This window comes from Macaca fascicularis, chromosome 17 (genome assembly GCF_037993035.2).
Source record: "Macaca fascicularis isolate 582-1 chromosome 17, T2T-MFA8v1.1".
NCBI lineage: Eukaryota > Metazoa > Chordata > Mammalia > Primates > Cercopithecidae > Macaca > Macaca fascicularis.
Window position 1 is genome coordinate 101,806,284 of NC_088391.1, and position 22,524 is coordinate 101,828,807.

Consider the following 22,524-nt stretch of genomic DNA (forward strand, 5'->3'; position numbering starts at 1 on the left):
CCCGAGTGTGCCGGGCTGGTCCCTCTGTACGCAGCAAAATGCACCCTAACTGCTAGAGAACTGAGAAGGGGTCTGCCTTGGTTCTTCGGTTATCTCCGCTGCTGCTGAGAGGCCTGTGGTAACCCTGTGTGGGAAGGGGATGTGCAGATGTGCAGGGCCCCTCCTGTCTGTGCCATGCAGAGGGGGCCTTTACTGTGCTTGCCGGAGGAATGTGCCGCCGGGGGCCAGGAGCTGGAAAGGCGCCGAGCCCAGGTGACTTTCCCTCCCCGTGTGTGAGGCCGTCGCTCGGCGTCTGCATGCTGTCTGCTGCGTCTAACAACCCCTCCTCTAGGTCGGGGATCCTATCCAGGAGCCCTGCGTTTTGTCATCCAGAAGCCATTTGAAAGGAAGAGAACGTTTACCAATACAAATGAAAAAACACTTAGGCAGTTTCCCCCTTTGATGCATAAGAAATCATGATACAGTCTTTGCTTGTCTGTGTTTTGATCCAGCATTTTTGTATTTGCTAGGTGCAAATAAAGTACGATTCTAATGAATAAATATAAGTATTAACACTTTCTTATACTTTCCCCTAAGCCAGCTTGGATGAGGAAAGGAAGCGTCTTGAGAAATGTGTTCTGAGAAATATTTTCACCTGAGGAAGCCGATAATTGAGATGAGCGTTGTTTTCATAAGCAGTTGAGCGTGCATGGTGGTGAGGTACGAGGAGTGGCGGTGCGAGTATGGGTGGCTGCGTGCAGATACGAGGAGCGGTGCCCGCTGGTGGGGTGTGAGTGGGCGTGAGGACGGTGATGCGCTCTTGCCTGGCGTCGCGCCTCTGTGTCTGGTCAAGGCCACATTTGCCAAGGGAACTGGAGCAGACTTTTTCTACGCTCTTGCCAGCAGCCCTGAGGGTTTTAAGGCCCATAGGAAAGTACTGTGTAAGAAATTAGGATCTATGCTTTTCATTTTTTGGTCTTACTGAGTCTTTGTTTTTATGATATCTTTCAGGTAATCATGTGTGCAAGTCAGAATTCTCATTTTCTGTCATGGGAAGTTACTTGAAGAATGTTGGTGTTCCTTATTGTATACTTTAGTGTGCACAGTCTAAAGAAAAAGTGAGCTACTGCAAGAACTGGTGGAGACTGAATTACTAGGGAAGAAAACGGGGATAAAACTGTTGGGAAAAGAAGTAGAAAGGGCAAGGGAAGAGGCATTGAAATGAAGATAAACAATTTGATTTTGATAATCTGGCTGCAGTTGCTTTGCCCACTCCACACTGGGAGAGAAGGGCTCACGCCGAGCAGCTGCTGTCCAGTGTTGCTGAGTGCCACACAGCATTAGCGTGGAGAGTGGTCCTGCAGAGTACGAGAAGAGGGCGTGGCGGCTCGTGGAGGCCGCTCTGCAGCCTGCTCTGCCTGGCTCTGGTCGTCGGGTGTGCTGTGTGCCTCATGACCCTCTGTGCCCGCAGGTGCACTCGGAGCACATGGTGGGTGGGCATTGGCTCTTCAAGGCTCTCCATCTCAATTTGCTTTGAATTAGGGAAGCCAGGGAGCACATGTGTATAAATGTGTCTTCTGGAACAGATTGCTACTGCATTTCTAAGAGCTTTACAATTTTTATAGAAAGATTTTTATTTAACTTTTTAAATGTTACTTTAGATTGAAAGTTTGTTACATGGCTGTATTGGGTGATGCTGGGGTTTGGGCTTCTAGGGTACCTATTACCCAAATAGGAAACACTGTACCCAATGGGTAGTTTTTCAAAACTTGCGCCCATCACCCTCCCCCTTTTGGAGTCCCCAGGGTCTGCCATTTCCATGGTCATGTCCATGTGTACCCATGGTTTAGCTCCCAAGAAAAGACTTTTAAAGATAACTTTAAAAACCAGGCTTCGTTTCCTCTGTTTCCAGCCCGGTTCATTCCGTAGCGCATCTCATCTTCTGAGTCTTGGCTTCGCCTGTTAACGTTCGCGATGGTTTATGTCACTGGCGTGGTGCAGAAACCAGCCTTTTTTTTGATATCGGTATTTAACACGTGCTTGATAGTTGACACCTTACCTGCTCTGTTGGACTTGCTTTGCTCACTTTGTATTTTGCTGTCGTCTTCTGTGCTTGTTTGAGAAGCTGTTTGAAGAGGTAAGGGGTGGGCAGTTCCGTTGTGAACTCGCCTCTGAGCTAGTGTGCGTGTGGCCCCTGCAGAACAGCCCCGGCTGAGCTTGGCTGTGCTCCTGGCACTCAGAGTCGGGTAGCTGAGCACTCGCTCCCTTTTCTTCTCCCTGAGACTTTAAATAGTTTCTTAAAGCGATTATTTTTTACTTATCTGTCATTTAATGATGACCTTAGTTTCCTCTCGTCTTTCCAGTTAGCTGTACCGGGGGGTGGGTCTGCCCCCGGGAGCCACTGCTGCCTCCTCCCCTCCTCCCTCAGGAGTGTGCAGGATGTCTGTGCACACCAGCGCCAGCCTGCCTCCTGGGGACACCTCTCATCACCGAACTAACAGGACCCAAATGGCATGAGGGGTTTTATCAGAGTGAAGAAAAAATATTAGCCAATGACTAATACTGAGAATGCCCTATTGATTTTAAAATTAACGTTCAGAAGCTGGTAAAGAAAAATCAAAATAGGAAAAAGCGAGCAGCTCTTATCAGTGGCTATAATAATTTGGGGTTTTATACCTTTACAGCAGCCTTTCTGATACGCCAGTGAAAATGATTGGCTTTAGAGTATGTTAACATTTTCTTTTCTCTTTCCCTAGGATCTTAGTAAGAGTCCCAAGACCATGAAAAAGCTGCTGCCCAAGCGCAAACCTGAACGGAAGCCTTCCGATGAGGAGTTCGCGTCCCGGAAAAGTGAGTAGCTGCGGTCCATGTGGAGGAGGATGTGGCCTCCTGGTCACGCAGGCCATGGCATTCATGGGATGGAGGGAGGCTTGGTGGCTTTCTGAAGACTCCAAACAAAAGTAGGGTTTGCCCCTTGAGGCAGTGGTAGGAATAAGTGGTAGTAAACATAACGTTTACCCAAGCAAGCAGGAGAAGTGCCCTTGTGTCAGTGATGAAGTCTCCATGCCAATTCCAGCACCACTGCCTCCTAGCCCTTCCTCATCCAGGAGCTGGGGCCAGACCTGGAGGGCTCTCCTGCTTTTCTGGTTCTCCCTCATTGCCTGTAAGATATTCCACCCAAAGATATTCCACCCACACTTCCTGAAGTGCCATCATCTCCCAAAGTGCTCTCTCCATCTGTTAGAAGCATGACCTGCTGTGTTCTCATGTGGGTTGCACCTGCCCGTGCTGTTCTCGTGCTGTTCTCTCCGCTTTGGACCCGTCCTATCTGCTCCTCAGGCCTAGGGGTCCGACTCAGTTCTGGGTTCCTACGTGGCCTCTCAGCAAGTACCTGGCACCTGTTAGGTGCTCGGTAGATAGCTTTTGAATAAGTGGAGCTCTTGACAGAAGTAAGTGATTTTCCTGGGGGTGACTGCTGGGAAGGGGTACCTGTGAACAGATTGCTGTGGACTGATGGGTGCAACCCAGGGAGAGTGAGCCAGCTCTGGGGAAGTTGCAGGATCTGTCCTGCGGGGCTCTGCCCTGCCCCACCCGATGTCTGAGCTCAGCCTATGTTGGTCCTGTGCCTTCACTGCTCACTTCCTCCAGCCTCAGGAGGAGGCCCAGCAGCCGTCCTACACACTCACTGTGCCGCACCACCGCTGGCCTCCCCTCACCCCCACCTTATCAGTCAGCCCTGTGAGGTCACCGTGCTGGAGTGTTCATTATATTCTTGTCCTTGTCACCTGATGTCCATGGCAATATAAGTCACCATCCTGACTGTCTTCCTCCCCAGGTGGTCCAGGCCCCTGACCACCAGGGCCCCTGATGAGATGGTGAGGTCCTGGGGTCTAGCTATTGAAGCGGAGCTGGTGCTGGACGCCTGCTCTGTTGCTTACTGGCTGTGCTGGGGCTTCTCTGTGAGCGAACTGTTCTGTGGGCCCCTTCCTTCAGCAGATCCAGGGGCAGCACTGAGCTGGGCGTGGGGCCGGCTGCAGCTGAGATCATCATTCTTGGGCACGTGCTTTATCAGCACCTTCATGGGCTGGGCGTGAAGGATGCAGTGTGACCGAAAGAGATCCCTGTTCTCATAGAGCCTGTTTTAGTAGAAGGATACAGACAGACAAAACAAGTGAACAATTTATGGGCCGTGGAGTGCCGCAGAGACCCAGTAGGGAGGAAAGGTGGGAGATTCGGTGCCAGGGCGCCGTTTGAGCAGCCTCCTGGGGCCGAGGAAGCAGGCCATGCAGGTGTCTGGGGAGGAGCTCTCCAGGCCTGGTCGCAGAGTCCCTGGGCCGGAACCCCAGGCTGTGCACAAGGGACAGTGTGCTTTGTGGGCCAGAGCTCCCCTGCAGAGCGGTAGGTAACACAGTGCCCTGAGCAGCAGGCAGGCAGAGTCCGGTTCCGTAGAGAAGATGATGAGGCCTCGGCTTTCACAGGACCACGGGCTGCCATGTGGGGAACAGACAGGCACAATGCCCACATCGACACTGAGGGTTGTCGGCCTTCTGTTTTTGTCTGGCTGGCATGTGGAAACACGAAAATGTTTTAATTTTCATTTCTTGTTTCAGTGAGATTAGACATTTTTTCTTAGAACTCTTTTTGTTTTGTGACTTGCATATTCCTATCTCCTGCCCTTTTTCCAATTTGAGAGTGGGGATACTAATTTTCTTACGGGTTGGTAGGATAATCATTTCCAAATGTGTTGCAAATATTTTTAAAAAACTGAAAACCTTTTTGAGTATAACTTTCGTAAATTTTGTGGAAAACAGTCATCTAACAAGAAAATGGCAGATTATCTTACTTGTCATTTTGGTCGAGTTGATGCCTGCATTCATCTTGCCAGTTGCACTAGAGGCCTTTCAGTTCGATTGTGAACTGTTGTGCGTCTCTTGACAGGCACAGCTGCTTTGGAAGAAGATGCTCAGATTCTGAAAGTCATCGAAGCTTACTGCACCAGCGCCAAAACAAGGCAAACACTCAATTCAAGTAAGTTTAACAATAATGGCCTGGAAATTGTGATGGTTTATTCTGTTTAGTTTCAAATTACAGTCTGAAGGAACCTGTTGTGACCCCTTGCACAGCCCATCCGCCTGACCTCCCAGGGGCGGTGTTTCAGTCAGGGGTGGCAGGCAGGACAGCAGCTGAGCTTCAGGTCCCTAAATTCATGGAGTTGGGTCTGAGCTGTGGGCACAATTGCTGTGTGATTTTCTAGATAAAATTGTACTAGGAAATATTTAAATATAAGCTATTGCCAGAATTCATAATGCTTTTGCTAAGAGAAGATGTGTTTAAAAGACAGTGGAAGATTAGTTCAGTTATTTCAGCTATTTAAGCTATTGGTGTGGTACTGGAATTTTTCATTTTTATTTTATTATTTTTTAGTTTCTTAGAAATATCCAAAATGTAAACTTTGAGCAAGGTTTCTTTTAGCCTTTCTAAAAAATAATTGCTTTAAAAATTTTTTTGGAAATTTACAGCTAATTATTCAGTAGATTTCATGAACCACAGGATTTACCTGTGTCTGATGTATGGTGTCTTAAATGAAAAACTTTTTTTGTATTAAGGTGGCTTTTTTTTTCTTTTTGGAGACAGAGTCTCACTCTGTCACCCAGGCTGGAGTGCAGTAGTGCGTTCTCAGCTCACTGCAGCCTCCGCCTCCCAGGGTCAAGCCGTTCTCCTATCTCAGCCTCCCGAGTTCCTGGATTACAGGTGCGCACCACCACGCCCAGCTAATGTTTTTGTGTTTTTAGTAGAGATGGGGTTTCATCATTTTGGCCGTACTAGTCTCCAACTCCTGACCTCGCCTCGGCCTCCCAGAGTGCTGGAATTACAGGTGTGAGACACAAGGCTCGGCCCTAAGGTGCCTTTTTTTAATTTACATTTTTCCTGTGGTGTTGCAAGTGAAGCGCAGCAGGGTGGTGGCTGAGGCAGCGTGCCTGTCATTTACCCTGCTGGCGTCTGCGTGCCCAGAACAGCTGACGTGAGCACATGGTGCAAGGTCTCAGGCCTTTTCGAGAACTGGATGATTCTGTATTTTCTCAGCACAGAAACTGATTTCTCCTCCATTTTAGGACTTGCTGCCCTTTCCAGCTTGACTGTCACTTTTCTCACTTGTTTGTTTTGTTAGTCGCCTGCAGCGTGGTGGTTCCAGTTAGTGTCATGTATTGTTTAACGCTGAGAAAAGGAAAAAGAGGGAAGAGGACTTCTCAGCTGCTTTAGCTTTTATGAAAGACTGCTGCAGCTGTGAAGATAGGATGAGCAGGGTAAACCCTTTGTGGAATCTCGATTATCCAGAAGCTTCTTTTTTTAACCATTTTCAGTATTTTACTGCTATGGTACCATGTCCCGTCTATGACATTAAGACTTTTTGCCAAGGGTCAGCACTGTTGGTTTTTTTTGTCCATACTTTAGTGAAAAATACTCATTCGTAGTGACTGCTTCTCAGAATAGGAGAGAAATAGAGAAACAGAAAGGCGTGGGTAACCTGTCAAAAGGTGGAATAAATACATGTATGATGACACAATAATGTCTGAGTACAAATTGTTATGATGAAAGGTATTACATTTTTATAATTTGATACTGATCATGTTTTAAGTAATAGGCTATAAAATGCCATAAATTTTTGGATTTTGAATTTGAGATTTTTGTTGTCATCTCAATTTCAGTTACTTGAAATAAAATTTTAGCCCAGTAGTCTCAGATGAGCAGAGCAGGTTCAGTTGGCCGCCCGCCTGTGTCTGAGTTCTGCATTTGTGAATCCAACCGACTGCAGATCAAAAGTACCCAGAAAAAAGAAACAGTAAAAAGTAACAATATAACAGTAAAAAAAAAATACAAATAAAAAAATAATTATACTTATAACAGCTATTTATATGCTATTTACATTGTATTAGGTACTATAAATAATTTAGAAATGACTCAAAGTATAGAGCTCTTCCCCAAACAAAGTATACGGGAGGTTGTGTGTAGGTGAAATGGAAGCACCATGCCATCTTCTATCAGGGACTGGAGGGTCTGAGGACTTTGGTGTCTGAGGGGAGTCCTGGAACCAATCCCCTGTGGATGAGGGCTGACATAGTGCCCACCTCATTTCTTCATGACCAGGGTCCTGTGATATGCTGTGGCTTCACAGCCCCTGACTGCCTAAGGGGAGTGGCCCACAATTCCTTTTCTTTTCTTGTCACATTGCTTGTATTCTGTATTTCCATTTCTCCTGTGCAAGAAAAGCATTGAATGATACATTGATTTTTGTTTTTAATTCATATTATGGGCAAACCACTCTGGGCTTCAGGGAGCTGATAGTCATATATACCCTTAAACCGAACACTCAAAACTAGGGAGTAATGGGAGAAATTGCTCATTTGTGCTGGGAAGTTGGTATACTTAAGATGCTTGGAAATGGGATCATAATGAAAGCAGCTCTTTTTACATTAAATGCTTAGTAAAACAGGTTTTAGAAGGATAATATATTTTACCTAAAATGCAGCTCTGTTCAATACACACATCTGGATGCCAAGAAGATTTTGTAAACCAAACTTCCTTGATACTGATTTCTAACTCCAGGAAGTAATGGCCCTCACAGCCGGTTATGACGTAGTTCTTGCAGTCTGGGAACAGAGGGCAGTTTGATAGAAGCAGGAGCAGGGAGGAGCCGGGGCTACTGTGGTTTGCCTTCACTCAGCAAGGGGCACCCCCGCCTTTGCATGGAGGGAGACCCTGGCAGCCCGGCCTGCCTCTCAGCCCAGGTGCCTGGCCGTGGGCAGTGCTCATAGTTGCCAGCCACTCATGATTATTTCTCTCCTGCCATGTTCTGCCACTTCCTCTGTCATTTTCCTTTTAACACTGGGGTATTGCCAGTTCACGTCTCTCTTCCTGACAGCAGAGGGTCTGCATCGGGGTGGCCGGCATTGCCAGCCGACCCAGCTTCCCACTGCACCCTGCCTGCGGGCTAAGCTCTGGCGTGCCCTGGGAGCCAGGGGGTGGGTTCTGGGGCTGTGGGCCCTGGCCAGTCCTTTTCTGCCCTCTGAGTTCTCAGAGTGATTGTTGATTGATCAGGTAAGTCCAGACCCACTCTCAGATTTATGGTCTTGGCAAAGCGACAACTGAAGAAGCCCGTCAGAAATCCTTTGAAATTATTTTGCATTTGATACACCTGTTTACTGATAGGAAACAATTTTTAATTAGCCATATAAATGGTACCTTTCCCAAATGATGTCCTAAATGAGACTATTTGTTAATTGAATGTGGAATAGAATTGGTTAATTGCCTCATGTCTATAGAGTCATCTTTTGGACATGAGTGTAATTTGTAAAAAGATTTCTTAAATGAGGGCTTTAGAGCAATATCTTTTTTTAAAAGAGCGGTTTGGAAACATTGTATATTAATGGCTTAATTAGATAATAATCGATCTAGTTGTATTCTAAGGGTTTTGCTAAGTTTGTTATTGAAACCCAGCCATATGTAAGGAGAAACATGCATTGTTGCCAATTTTTAACAATATTTTCTCTTTTCCTTCTCTTCCCATCACCTTTTGCTTTTGTTCCATGTTTTGGTTGTGGCTCTTCCTGTCGTTCTCCTCCTCACCCCCTGCCTGTCGCGCCTGTCCCTCCGCCCGCCCGTCTTAGCATGGCAAGGCACTGACCTGATGCATAATCACGTCTTGGCTGATGATGACCAACCAAGCCTAGACTCCTTGGGTCGTCGCAGTAGCCTTTCTCGTTTGGAGCCTTCAGACCTCTCGGAAGACTCTGACTATGACAGTATATGGACAGCCCATAGTTACAGAATGGGTTCTACATCTCGTAAGAGCTGTTGCTCATATATCTCTCACCAGAACTAATGCACTTCTGAGCTTTTCTTAACAAATGCTTGTTGTATCGCAGCCTGCTTTTCTTAGATGTTTTCTTGCTGTTCCTTGTCTCTTTTATGTGATATTTTAACAACTTTTGAGAGTGTTCCTGATATTTCCCATTGTACTTTGTGGAGGCTTAACTGCCGATGCGAGTATACATTCGAATGACTATTGGAGGGAGGTGGTGTGTTCCCGTGAGCCTACACCCGAGGGTGCTCTTCGTAAGGGGTAGTTGTTGTTTTATAGCTCCAAATGTTTTTTTTATTCTCAGTGTAGCAACTGTTTGATTGATTTCTGGGTACAGCTGTATGAACACTTTTCTATTTTATACTGAAATCACACAGGTTTGCGATCTAAGTGCCAGAACCATGGAGGAGACTCTGGCCTTATCTGTAAGGACCTAAATTTTTTAAGTACTGTGAACACTGATGAAGTAGTTGTGGAGAGATGAGAAGAATACATGCAGCAAGGGTGCTGTGAGCCCAGTTCCAACAGCTGTGTTCTGGTAATTGTGCCGAACAGCATGTGGGCTCTGGGCCTTGGCAGGTGCACAGACGGGCGGGCGTCACGTGTTCAGAGCTTGTCTCCACCTCACGGCTCTGTGCTCTTCCGTGTGCTGCGTTGTGGCCATGAAGTGGGAGCTCTCCTTTCCGAAGGCAGAGCTTACTGTCATGGCTCAGATGTTCACTCTCATCGTCACCCCAAACTTCCCTGAATTGCAGTGATTTCTGTTATATGGCACTTAGCAAGCCTACACCACTCTATAGTAAAAACTCTACACTAAAAGTTTAAAGCCCAAAATCTGAAGCATTCAGCCTCTGCAAGTGTAGACTACTAGACTGTATCTGGAGAGGCATTTGGAATACTTAAAAAGTCAAGTGCTGTGGCTTCAGTCCCCCCGGCTCCCCACCCCAACATCCATATTTAACGTTGTCTGGAAGAGCCATGGACACATCATTGTTTTCAGCAACCAGCTGCAGTGAAACTCCGTTTACAGCAACCCCATAGTGTAAAACTGCAATGCTTCATTGTAATGGGATATCGAAGTTCACTGAAGAATTACTAGGTTGCCATGTAGCTCACTTATTTAAAAAAAAAAAAATCTCCCCCATTTTCCTGGGATTTGTTGTAAGGAGTTTTCACTGGCCTCACTCAGACCAATTTCTGCTTCAAAAAGAACTGAATGTGACCTGTTGCATTCAGTTGTGGCATCAAATCCACATCTAGTCATTGCTTGAGGGGCCAAACTCTGTTCTCTCCCATGCACGCTCTATTTGGTGTTAAAATGGAACCTTACGGTTGTGTTTTAAGTATTCATTGAAACCAGCTTCAGAAAACAAGATGCCATAAGAAATTGAGAATAACATTTTTTCCTTCTTCAGGGTGGCTGTAATTCCAGGTGGCCGTGATTTCTTTCCTCCCCCTCCACCCACTCCTTCGCCAAACCCACGTATTCAGTGTTCTGATCTTGTTTGTGCAGAGTGAACTCTCTGAGGCAGCATCAGTCTTGTCCTGGGAGCCGGGTCCTGCTGCTCAAGCCCAGAGCTGCCAGGGAGCTCCTGGCAGTAGCACGCTGTTTAGAAAGTTGGGTGGCTTCATTCAGCATGGAACGAGCTAATGGCACAGGAGTCATCAGGGCAGCTGTTAATTCCAAATATTTGTCTGTTCCCAAGTAGCTACTGAAGTGCTCATGCCATCGGAAGAGTTTGTATTTTCATACCAATTAGTAAACATAAGAATGTTGAGGAGCAGTCTTCTAAAATTAGTCAAAGCCCAGTGTTAATCTCCGGCAGAGATAGGGTTTATATATGTTCAGCCAAATAGTAAATGGAATTTTTGGAGAAATAAGATAAGTACAAAGTTTCTATACTTACTGTAAGTGGATTTAGAGCAATTTTGGTTTTGTATTACATATGGCAGTCCTCTGAGTCTGGGAGCACCTTTTTGTTTGCCTCAAGACTACTCATTAGTGCATTGGCTTAGCTGCCTTTGCCTTCTCGTAGGCATGGATTGCCTGTGTCACAGGCTTTGTAGACCACAACACTCAAACACAGTTGCTGCACTCGGATTTTCCTTTAATATCAAGTATCATTTGGTTATCTTACTGGGACATTTTTATTGATATTCTCTACACTAAAGTTTTCACATTTACCATCATTCCATTTTGTACCAGTTAAAGGCATTTTGATGATGCTTTTTCTTGATGCTAAGATCACTGCAGAAGAATAACCTGACCTTTTCTTTGCATTTGTTTTGAATGTCTAACACCATTAGCTTTTGTGACCTGGTTAAGAAGTATTAGTGCCACAAGCCCGAAAAGACAGTTCTCATGTGGCAGTGGTGATATGGCATCCAGAGGGCCAGTGTTTCTACTTTTGTGGGACTTCAGTCATGCTGATAATAGTATCTTCTGTTTATACAATTCTGTAATATTTATGTGTACAGTTAGTATTCTAATGAAGGAATGAAGAGTCTGAACTAGAAGGTAGGTTTAAGCCATCACCAGGCCTTTGCAAATGGCCTAAATGGTGTTCCCTTTGAAGTAACACTTGCCACAAGTATATAATCTATATTAATTGTGTTTTGCATAAAATTGCCAAAACACAGTAAAGTGTATATAGTGGTATAAGATCTTGAAAATAATCTCTATAATTGTGCTCTTTATCTGTGAATGGGAAAAGCCATTTTTAGTAAGTGACTACCATTTGAAAAACTAAATTGGATGTATATCTGAATGTTGCATTGTATTGTACAGTATGCATATTATTGTTTGTGGTTGCATATGGCAATGAAGTGTTTGTTTTATAAAAAAAAAAAAAAAACCTGTTATGTACAGTTGAAATAAATTTTGCATTTGCTAGCCCGTGGCTTTTAATATTTGTTACATGGGGGAGGGGAATAGCATAGTTTGCAGTTTAATGTGATTTGGCTCTTCTACCTGAACGGAACATCTTCCAAAGGCAGGCAGGTGATAGATAGAACCCTTCTCTCTGCCCTGATAGAAAAGCTTGCACTCTCTTAAGTCAGCTGTGTTCTGGACGAGACAAAGTCACACCTTGTACGTGTCTTATTTCATCTCTTTCCCGTTTCTTAAGCTTTCAGTCACTGGCCGGTTTGTCTTCAGAAAGAAGCATTATTTTTTGTTTGTGTGCATAAATGGGAAAAAGCACAACTTCAAAATTGTTTTATTTAGACTAAGGCCAGTTTTAAATTTTTGTTTTATAAAGTGCTTGTCCAGCTAAGAAGAGAGTAATGAAGCAAAATAAAGGGAAAGGAAACGAAGCACCTGGTGGCAGGTATAGTGTTAGGACGAGGTGCAGACAGTAAGCGCAGAACACTCTGTCAGCACAAGGTGGGAGTTTTCCTGAGAAAAGGAAATTAGACCCTGAGAGCCATAAATAACAAAATGGCCTGGATGACTTTTGGAGAGATCTTACTAAGTCGTTTTTCTTTAAGTGTAGTTGTAGTGTGCTCCACGGTGGATGTTACTCGATTTTCAGTTGATTAGAGATGCAGATTTTAGAAAAGGTAATGAATTTAAGAAGAGGAATTATCCTGCCCATGTCCTAGATCACTGGTCAGATAGACAGATGTTCTTTTCTGATGAACTTACCCTGTTTCTAGGCGTTTGATACAGGCAGGCCTGCACACGCATGCATGCACACCACGCCGGTGTCTGGACTGAACAGTTGCGCTGCATTACTCCTGAAGCAGTTAGTTGTGTGTCGTCAGATAAGCCCCCAGAATGGTGTCTAACAGCCAAGCATGGCAGTCGCGAGCCGGCACTCGGGGCCCCAGGGGTTGGTTGATCACCACTGTGTTGCTGCTGTGGCAAGTCGTCTCGTCTATGAAATGGAAATACTGGATTAGATCTGTGTTTCTTAAACGAAGCTCCATAGTTGTCTGCAGATGTGTGACTGTTTGGGGTGGGGGAGGGTCAGTGTTCTCAGACATCCCTAAAATGTTAAGTTTTGTGCTCATGTTAACACACACGTGGACCAGGCTTCCCTGGATCACACCTCTTAGTGAGTGTTGCTGTGGGGTCCCAGTGCCTTCTGGGGTCTCCAGTCATGTGGCGCACAGCAGCCCCTAAGAGTGGAATGGTTGCTGCAGAATTTTTCAGCCCGGGGCGGGCAGACACCGAGCATCTACAGGCACATTCTTGGGTCCTCGAGTTTGAGAAGTGCTGGATTGGTGTTAAGTATAAATTATTTCATTGTATTCATGTTTGTCTTATTCCTACCTCCATATGGAAATAACCAACCAGCTGTTCTGTGTATGTGGTTATAGAAACAGACAGATTATAAGCTGATCTAGCACTTCTCAAAATGTTAGCCACAAAACCACAAGATGTTAATAATGATGTTTAAAAGAAAAAAAGTTCACTCAAATGCATTTCAGAAATGCTGAATTAAAGTTAAGCGAGTGTTTTTATGGCAGACTTCATCAAAGCCTGTATTGTGCTAAGGGTGCACTGTGAATCTCCAAGAAGTATAGCCCACAACGTTTCCCGAAATGATGTGTTGTGGAACCCCTCTCATTTCCCAGAAACAAAAAAGTTTGGGAAACACAGATCTTGACTGTGCTAGAACCATCATGAATGTGTTCATCTATGTCTGAGCCTCTGTTACGGATTTTAAATAAAGTGAGAGAACATTATCTGATAATTCTGCTGTTAAATTGTTTTTCCAACCTAGGTAACTCAGGGAAAAAATGTGCTACGATGCCGCTAAAAACACTTCAATAATTTCTGAGATAACTTATTATATCTGCTTTCTAAAACATTGTTCTTTAAAGAAATAGTCAACTTACATAAACCTGGCCAGAGAACATTCCTTTGTTGTTTTTTGAAAGGCAGTAAAAATTTTTCAATCATTTTAGAAAAACTGTATATTGAAAACTAGGCAGATTATTAGAATTGCATGATTTCTAGGCGTGTTAATAATCCTCATTTACAAGCTGCCTAGTTTGCCATCAGATCCATAAATGGCATTTTTCACATTAGTGCATTTCAGGAATCAAGCAGTACATCCTGTCTGTGATACGTTTTCCAGCTTACATTTGTGTATCGCTAAATCCTTCTCACATGCTTTAAGTGTAGCTGTAGAAATAAGACCTGTGCCATGCATATACAGTAATTGTACCAGTTCTTACAGGCTTAGTTCCTCAAATTATGCTACATAATGGAAAGACTTTTACCTTTATGGGTTCATCTGTTAAAAGATATTTACAAAATACAATATTTAAATCCTCAGAACAGCTCTAGAGAAGCAGATTTGTTGTGCTTTGTAAGTAATGAAATTGAGACTCAGTGCTTAAGTGATGTGCGCAGGTGAACTTAAAAGACTCACCACTAGGGGCGTCCCAGCTCTGGCTGGAGGCAGTGGACACGTGGCTCATGGCCTCACAACTCCTGTAAAGTCGACCCTGTGTCTGACCCATTTCTTTACAAAGTTGACATTGTTTGTGATCCTATTTTATGTCATTCGAAAATGTTAATGCTGGAAAGAGATGATGTAAACAGGTTGTCTAGGAAGCTAGAAGAGACAAAAATAATTGAAATCCAGAATTTAATCTGCCTGATCCGCAGTTACATGACTTTTTCCTGTGTGTCTCATTAGCAAATCCATTTGAAGAAATGTGTTGCAAACAACGTGAGACACACAAGTAATACTTTTGTGAATCTGACTCTGAAACCGTCATCCACTGTCTGGGCTCAGAGCAGGACAGCTGGATAACGGGCGGGAACATCAGTTGACTGAAATGTGGGATCTTATCAGTGGACTTCTCTTTGCAGGGAAGAGTAAGTGGAGCCATTGGATTTCTTCACATGTGGTATAAATATCGGAATCTTTATGAGTATTCTGGATTTTCTTTATTTTCTCTCTTTTATTTTCTATGAAATTCTTTTTCTATATCTTTTGGGCAAATAGCACATGAATTAACGTTTTCTGGTAGGAACAAGGGTACCCTTTGTGTTTGTATGAGAAACACTGGCAGCTTCTCCCCCTGGCTAGCACCGCACGCTCTGCTGTAATGTCCCTCACACATCAGTTTCCTTCCTAAGCAGTATCTTCCTGTGTGGCCCACGTGTCTTCTCAGCAGCATTACCTGTTAGCCAGGAAGGGCCCACCACCCTCAGGGTCCTCTCCTGTGGCCTCTTGGAGCACAGGCACCTGGAGTGGCAGGAGTCCTCGCAGCCCAAAGGGCCGTCTCCGCCCTTGTCTCCTGGACCTGTGGAGATTCCTAGGGCTGATACTACCAGCCTAATGTTTTTAAAAACGTCTTTCTGAAATCATATCTTGCAGTCCTGTCTGAATCTTCTGTCTGAAAAGTTATTCCCGAGACATAGGTCACTGTGTGTGCAGGTGGGTGGACTGTGACCCAGGGGACGCCTGTGAAGAGCTGGGCCCCTGCTCCTTCCCTCCCTGACAGGGTCAGGTTTGCTGCTGCCAGCTGGTAGCACAGTGGAGGCACAACAGCATTGAGGGGGAGGGATGGTCGCCCACTTTAACACAGACACAGGCGTGCCAGCCATGGCTTGTGACTGCATTTTAAGTGCTGCATTTGATCCTAAGATCCTGCAGTTATCCTCAGTTCCCAGTATCGGTGTGGCGAGTGTCGCCTGAAGCTCGTGCCAGGTGACAGAGTGGCACTTGGTTGCTTTCCCCAGGACTTAATCTTATGCCTGAGGGGATGAAGGAGCAGTGTCTTGATTTTGTTCAGTCCCTGAATTTCCAGTTTCCCAGGGGTGCCATTCTGAGGGGGTGGAGCAGGTTTTACACACGCACGAGGGGCAGCACCTGGCCAGTGGCCTCCAGTCCTGGTTCCTGTTGCATGCTGCTGTGGAGATAGCAGCGGTGCCCTCGCGTGTCAGGAACGTCTTAGGAGCCATCTTAAGCTTTGGCATCATCCTTAATCTTGTTCGCTCAGAGGAGCCTAAGCGTGTGGTAAAATGCAGGTGAAGCCATTATTTAAAATCCCATCTTCATAAAACATTCGTATGTATCGAGCTTTCCTGTGACAGTGACGCTGCGTAGCACTGACACGCTTTTAGGAACACACAAAAGGCGAGCCAGAAGAAAGACCCAGCAAGCGCAAGCACCGTGTCCATAGTTAGCATGTCTCAAACACGCGTGTCCCTTCTTCACGGAGAAATGTTTATCGCAGTACCGCTTACAGGCGTTTGTGTTCTGTGATAGAGTATAGCCTTCTGATTTGCATCTGGTATAATTTTCAAAAATATAAATGATACACGTTATACTGTATGACCTTCAAGAAAATATTTTCTTGAAGAAAAGATTTTCTCCCTGCATCATTAAATACAATTTGATTCTTTTCCTCACCTTTTAAAATGAGTATTTTGATTTCCTGATTTCTAAAGTACGTATTTTGCAACATTTATTGAGGGCCTGTCCCATATAAACTCTTGTGCAGGTGTTGGTTAAATGACATAAATGTTCCTCTGACATTGTGAGCAGTTTGCTTTCATTTAGAAAAATGTTTATTTTATATTTTAGGAAATATAAAGTTTTCATAAAAGACCAAATGTTATTTTTTCTAAACCATGTGCTATGATGCTGTAATATCTTGATTATTAAATGTTGCTGTAGAGTAAAATGTTTGTATTGCCAGATCTTGGATTTATAAACACTCACTGTGTATGTTCTGATTGGTCTCGTATGTCTTTGCTGAAACTCTTGCAACAGTGGCTCAAAATGGAATGAATAGCCAGAGCAGTACGGTCACAACCTGTAACCTCCTCCCTGTTGAAAATGCTAAGGTTTAAACAATCCATAATTCAGATTTTAAAAAGGCTACAGTTTCCTTTCCTCTCTACGGCTTTGGTCACGAAGGGGCCTGGGCTCAGTAGACAGGGGTGAAGAAACCTGGTAAAACATGCCCTCCTTTAGCCTGGATGAACATTTTTAAATGCATAGTTGATAGAACTTAATATTTAAGTGATGTTGTATAGTCATTTTTCTTCATTCTGCCATGGTGTTCGCCCGAGGTTGATTGGTTATTTTTTCATGCTCCTAGGTTCACGCAAAGAATCTGCTCCACAAGTTTTGCTTCCAGAAGAAGAGAAAATTATAGTGGAAGAAACTAAAAGTAATGGTCAGACAGTGATAGAAGAAAAGTAAGATGTTTTCCAGTTTTCTAAAGCAGGCATTTGAGCTCTGCAGTGGGGTAGTGGAGTTCAGACAGCTCCCTGAGGGCGGGGGTGTGGCTTCGGAAGCTTCACTTTTTTTTTTTTTTTTTTTTTTTGAGACGGAGTGTCACTCTTGTCACCCAGGCTGGAGTGCAATGGTGCGATCTCAGCTCACTGCAACCTCTGCCTCCCAGGTTCAAGCGATTCTCCTGCCTCAGCCTCCCAAGTAGCTGGGATTACAGGCCTGCGCCACCATGCCTAATTTTTGTATTTTAAGTCGAGACGAGGTTTCACCCTGTTGGCCAGGCTGGTCTCCAACTCCTGACCTCAGGTGATCTGCCCACCTCGGCCTCCAACTCCTGACCTCAGGTGATCTGCCCACCTCGGCCTCCCAAAGTGCTGGGATTACAGGTGTGAGCCACCGTGCCCAGCCAGAAGCTTCACTTTTAAAATGTCTTCATAGACTGAAGCTGCTCTTGACTGGGCTTGAACCTGCCGTGCACAGAGGTTGACAGTTTTTAGTTGTGAATGTAGACAGTACACGGGTACTGCAGAGCAGCCCCGTGTCCTCCACTCAGCATCGTAGTGTCTCCTGGTAAGTTTCCATGTGTCTTCTCCATGCCTCACCCTGTTCATGTGTGTGCTCTGTTTCCTGTTTCAGGAGTCTTGTGGATACCGTATATGCATTAAAGGATGAAGTTCAAGAATTAAGACAGGTATGTCATAATCCATCTTTCAATCTTTTTTTTTTTTTTTCAAATGGGAGAAAAGAAAACAATATTAAAAATAAGCTGGCCAGGTGTGGTGGCTCACACCTGTAATCCCAGCACTTTAGGAGGCCATGGTGGGCAGATCACCTGAGGTCAGGAGTTCAAGACCAACCTCACCAATGTGGCAAAAGCCCATCTCTACTGAAAATACGAAAATTAGCCGGGCATGGCAGCAGGTGCGTGTAACCCCAGCTACTTGGAAGGCTAAGGCAGGAGAATCGCTTGAACCCAGGAGGCGGAGGTTGCAGTGAGCTGAGATAGTGCCACTGCACTACAGCCTGAGCAACAGAGTGAGACTCCGTCTCATAAAAATAAAAAGCTTATTGTGCGTAAGCAAAAACTAAAAGGAGGTCATGTCTTTGAGAAGTCCAGCAGATAAAACAGTTGGTTGTCTATAAAGTGACTTGTTTAAATTCTTTTTTTTTTTTTTGAACAATACTGATTTTGATGTCATAAACCATCGCAAATTCTGTTGGAAAAATAATTTAAAATATCGAAAGTTCTGTCTGGTGACAAATCCTGCAAGGGGCCCTGAGATTAGCCTCTGCCACTGCATGGTCCTTGGCTCCCGAAGCCAGTTTAGCGAGCCAGACATGGTGACTAACCAAGGGTGTTCTGGGCAGTGCACAGAATGTGAGTATGAGTGGCTTTGGTGCTCTGCCCAGCTAGGTGAGGGAAGGTTGGGGTGTTTGTTGCATAGAATGTGAGTATGAGTGGCTTTGGTGCCCTGCCCAGCTAGGTGAGGGAAGGTTGGGGTGTTTGTGGCATAGAATGTGAGTATGAGTGGCTTTGGTGCCCTGCCCAGCTAGGTGAGGGAAGGCTGGGGTGTTTGTTGCACAGAATGTGAGTATGAGTGGCTTTGGTCCCCTGCCCAGCTAGGCGAGGGAAGGCTGGGGTGTCCGTTGCACGGAATGTGAGTAGGAGTGGCTTTGATGCCCTGCCCAGCTAGGCAAGGGAAGGTTGGGGTGCTCTTTTGGCCGAGGAGCGGCCTGAGAAGAGTTGTGGTCTGGGATAGAGAGCCGAGAGCAGGTTGCTGTGTGGAACTGGACGCGTGCTCTGCATTCTAAGCAGTGTCCACAGGGCTTCCAGGTACTGCTTTGCTTGGCTGGCGGGCTTCCGTGTTCACACTTTGCCCCAAGTGGCAGCAGGCGTCCCTTTGTGCCTGCCTCCTACGTCCGAGACATGCCTGGGTTCAGTTGCACAGAGCAGGTGCTCCCCCACTTGCTCCCGCACCCGTCAGTGGCTGTTACTTCCAGTCCTTTCTGTAACTCTGGAAGGTGGTTATGAGTGGACGAAAAGGCTGGAGAGGAGCCGTCCCGTCTGCAGTTTCCAGCCATTTTCTTACGGTATGTTCTATAGAGATTCATTCATGGCCTTAATAAGAGCCATTAGGACCGTTTCCATCCCGGGAGCGGCAGCATAGTCAGGAGCGCTGCTGCCACCCTGTCCAGGTGGTTGAACTTTGCGGACCCCCATGACCTCACAGCCCATAGGCAGCTCACGTGGGATTTCATGAGTTGAGGCCTTAGCTCCTCAAGGATACCCATATGGGGAAAGGAAGCCCTACGCAATGCCAAAGATAGTGAACGTACTGTGGTCTGCTTAATTTACAGGATAACAAAAAGATGAAGAAATCTCTAGAGGAAGAACAGAGAGCCCGCAAAGACCTAGAGAAGCTGGTGAGGAAAGTCCTGAAGAACATGAACGATCCTGCCTGGGACGAGACCAATCTATAAGGGACGTCCTTAGTTCTTTCTGTCGATGACTAGTTCTGAGGTGAAGCTGGGCACCCCTGACCCACGTCGGGGTGCACTCAGGACCACAGGGCAGGGCTGGGTGGGGCACCACCTCACTCTCTGTACATAGAAAAGCTGGAGCTTATTCTGCGAATGGAGACGATCAAACCATGACTGATGAATCCAGACAGGAGGGATTGACTCTGAGGACCTGAGCTGCATCAGTCCCACTCTGTGAACATCTCAGTTACCTCATTCTGCAATAAGTTCAGTGACTGACTAAAAGTCTTGTTTTTCCAGACTTTGAATTGAATATATAAATATTATATATACATGTTTCTTGTAAATATCCCATTTTGAATGCATACCCGTGGTGGTTCTGTCCGGGCTAATCCCCATGCTAGAATGTCCTTTCCAGCTACGTGAGTAAGAAGTCCCATGCCTGCACCCACCGGAAGCAGAACCCGGTGGATGCCTGGTTCGTTCCGCAGCACCAGGGCCTCCACCGCGCTGTGACAGCACCCCCCGTGTCGGTATTTCTGAATAACCTTATTTATACCTGCAGAGATACACGTCAGTCCCATTCGGAAGTCTTCTCTTAAAGCAGCGTTCCAGTCCCAGACCTGCGGGGTTCCGAGGGCAGCTTGCTGGTTGACAGACTCAGTCCTGACCTCAAGGAAGGCCCATACGGCACCGCTGCATCCACCTAGAGGTGTTTGCTCTTGTCCGCTGTGTGAGTCCTGTGATTCTCAGATGGATTTGCTGTGTTTTGGGAGATTACACAGACGTTTCTGTGCAGGCTAGTTCAGTAACAACAAAGTAACACTGTTTTGTCTTCCCTTAAAGAGAGCTCTTACTAGAACCTGTAAATAGAATGTATTATTTATTGTAGGTCACTGCAGCTGACGAGAACAGATGGAGGCCATGCTCCAGACTGATACTGATGGGTGGAGCTTTGCCGTCAGGCCAGCCTCATCCTGAGGTCTGCTCCACCACTGGCTGCAGCCAGCAGGCTTCAGTGCTCACCGAAAGTGAAATCCCCTCCTTCAGCAAGCATAAAGCAATATACACCCTAGGTTCCACTAAGCAACGTAGGCGTAAGCAGGGAGCGTGTCCCCCACTGTGTTCCAGTGCAGAGGAGACGGACGAAGCCTGTCCTCGCCGCGGCTTGCTGGGCCCAGGCTGGCTCTGGAAAGCCTGTGCAGTCCTGGGCGGGAAGCCCAGCCCGTGGGGCAGGTTTTCGTTCTGCTTCAGCAATAAATAAGGGTGACCGCAGGGACTTTGCTTTTGGTTTCCCTTCCCGTGAAGAGGTTGGTTTTAAAGTGAGATACACTTTTCCGTAGAACAAGTGTTCTATCTTTAAACACCAAAATTGCAACGCCATGGATTACTGGTCTCAGAACAGCTCATTTTGCATCAGATTTGACTTTCTGCTTTTCCGTCTATTGGCCAAATTGCCCTTTAACTGCACCTGAATCCTTTGTATACTGATGCCTTTGAGCTGGGCACCCTGGGAGAGTGTTCTGTTACTGTTTACGGTTCTTCCTCGCCCTTGCTAATTACAGTCTCTGGTGCCCAGCAAGCCCCTTCCTGCTTCCTTCCCTGACTCCGGTCACGGGGTCTGCCTGGGCTCAGCATGGACCTGACCCATGCTCGCAGAACCTGGCCTCACCTGGACTCCTCACTAGAATTGCCAGCTTCCTCAACTTAGCAGATCACTCACTCGTGCAGGCACAAGCAAAAATCAACACTTTCTCTCTTGGTAAGCTTGAGTTTTACACGTTATTTTTTGGTGATGCGTAAGACATTGCAGTGGGAAACCATTCACCTTGAGCGTACTGGAGTTTGCTGTTGTAGCAGGTTTTAACTCAGGAACAACTCTCCTCTGATCTCTCCGCCCTCTGCCGGGAGGCGACGTTCGCCGTCCTCTCGGAGCCGGTAGCGTTGCTGTCCGAGTCCCCAGGACGGATCTCCTGCAGACCTGCCTTAATGCTCAGATCGAAGTATTTCACAAGAATACTTGTGTTTTTAACAGCCCTTCCCCTAGACGGTGCGGCCGTGAGGGCCTCATGTGACTGCATTGCCTTTTCTTTCTGTGGATCCAGTATCTTCCTCGGCTTTTTAGGGAGCAGGAAAAACGTGTCTGAGAGCAAGTCTTTAAAAACCCGCCCTGTTGTATATAACTGTATCTGTTTCACCGTGTGACCTCCCAAGGGGGTGGGAACTTGATATAAACATTTAAAGGGGCCACGATCTGCCCGAGGGTTACTCCTTTGCTCTCACCTTGTATGGATGAGGAGATTAAGCCATTTCTTATCCTGTAGATGTGAAGCACTTTCAGTTTTCAGCAATGTTGGAATGTAGCATCCGAAGCTCGTCCCTTCACATTCGGCAGCGTCTGTGCTTGTCCACATGCGCTGGGCGCCTGGGACCTTGAATGCCTGCTCTGGTTGTGTGGACTCCTTAATGCCAATCATTTCTTCACTTCTCTGGGGCCCCCAGGGCGCCCGTTGACAAGTGTGGAGAAACTCCTAATTTAAATGTCACAGACAATGTCCTAGTGTTGACTACTACAATGTTGATGCTACACTGCTGTAATTATTAAACTGATTATTTTTCTTATGTCACAGAATGTGTCGCTTCATCTTCTTTGATGTATTTTCTGTGTGCTTGTTAGCTTTACAGTTTCTTTGGGCTGATTTAGATTTGAAAATTCTGTCTTCGATACTGGAAGATAACATATTTCCTTTGAAGTCTAGAGTTTGAGAAAATTTGAAGATTTTTTTTAAAAGACAAGGAAAGAACACTGGAAGTCTTAGGAGCAAAAACTAAAGTAACGGGTCACGCTGGTAGGCACAGCCCCCAGGTCCTCGCCCATGCCTGGAAGAATGGCCTGCATGCTGGAGGGCGCTCAGGACAGCGTTTTATGAAGCCAAACTTCCTTGAAGGTATCTGTGGGGTCCCTTTTAGGAGCTGTCATAAGACAAAAGGAAA

General features: G+C 45.8%; 1 protein-coding gene and 1 long non-coding RNA gene across 51 annotated transcripts in view; both read left to right on the plus strand.

The window, feature by feature from the left end:
* The window catches only part of ARHGEF7 (Rho guanine nucleotide exchange factor 7), a 181,933-nt gene extending 159,776 nt beyond the window's left edge, over positions 1-22,157 (plus strand). For 20 of the 50 annotated variants that reach the window (XR_012426586.1, XR_012426588.1, XR_012426589.1 and 17 more), the window contains 5 exons: positions 2,736-2,829; positions 4,918-5,007; positions 16,913-17,012; positions 17,686-17,740; positions 19,408-22,157. Coding sequence is in view for 38 of the 50 variants with exons in the window: in XM_074021433.1 (XP_073877534.1) it covers positions 2,736-2,829; positions 4,918-5,007; positions 16,913-17,012; positions 17,686-17,740; positions 19,408-19,530 (462 nt within the window). In the remaining 12 variants the exon portion in view is untranslated. Of the gene's footprint in view, positions 1-2,735; positions 2,830-4,917; positions 5,008-8,645; positions 11,733-16,912; positions 17,013-17,685; positions 17,741-19,407 lie in introns of those variants that run through there. The other 30 variants (XR_012426587.1, XR_012426590.1, XM_065533487.2 and 27 more) reach the window with 4 other exon arrangements.
* Positions 577-2,005, plus strand: LOC141408914 (uncharacterized). The gene is made up of 3 exons (XR_012426591.1): positions 577-699; positions 991-1,468; positions 1,892-2,005. It is a non-coding gene; the product is annotated as an uncharacterized lncRNA (long non-coding RNA).
* Positions 22,158-22,524: the final 367 nt, after the last annotated feature.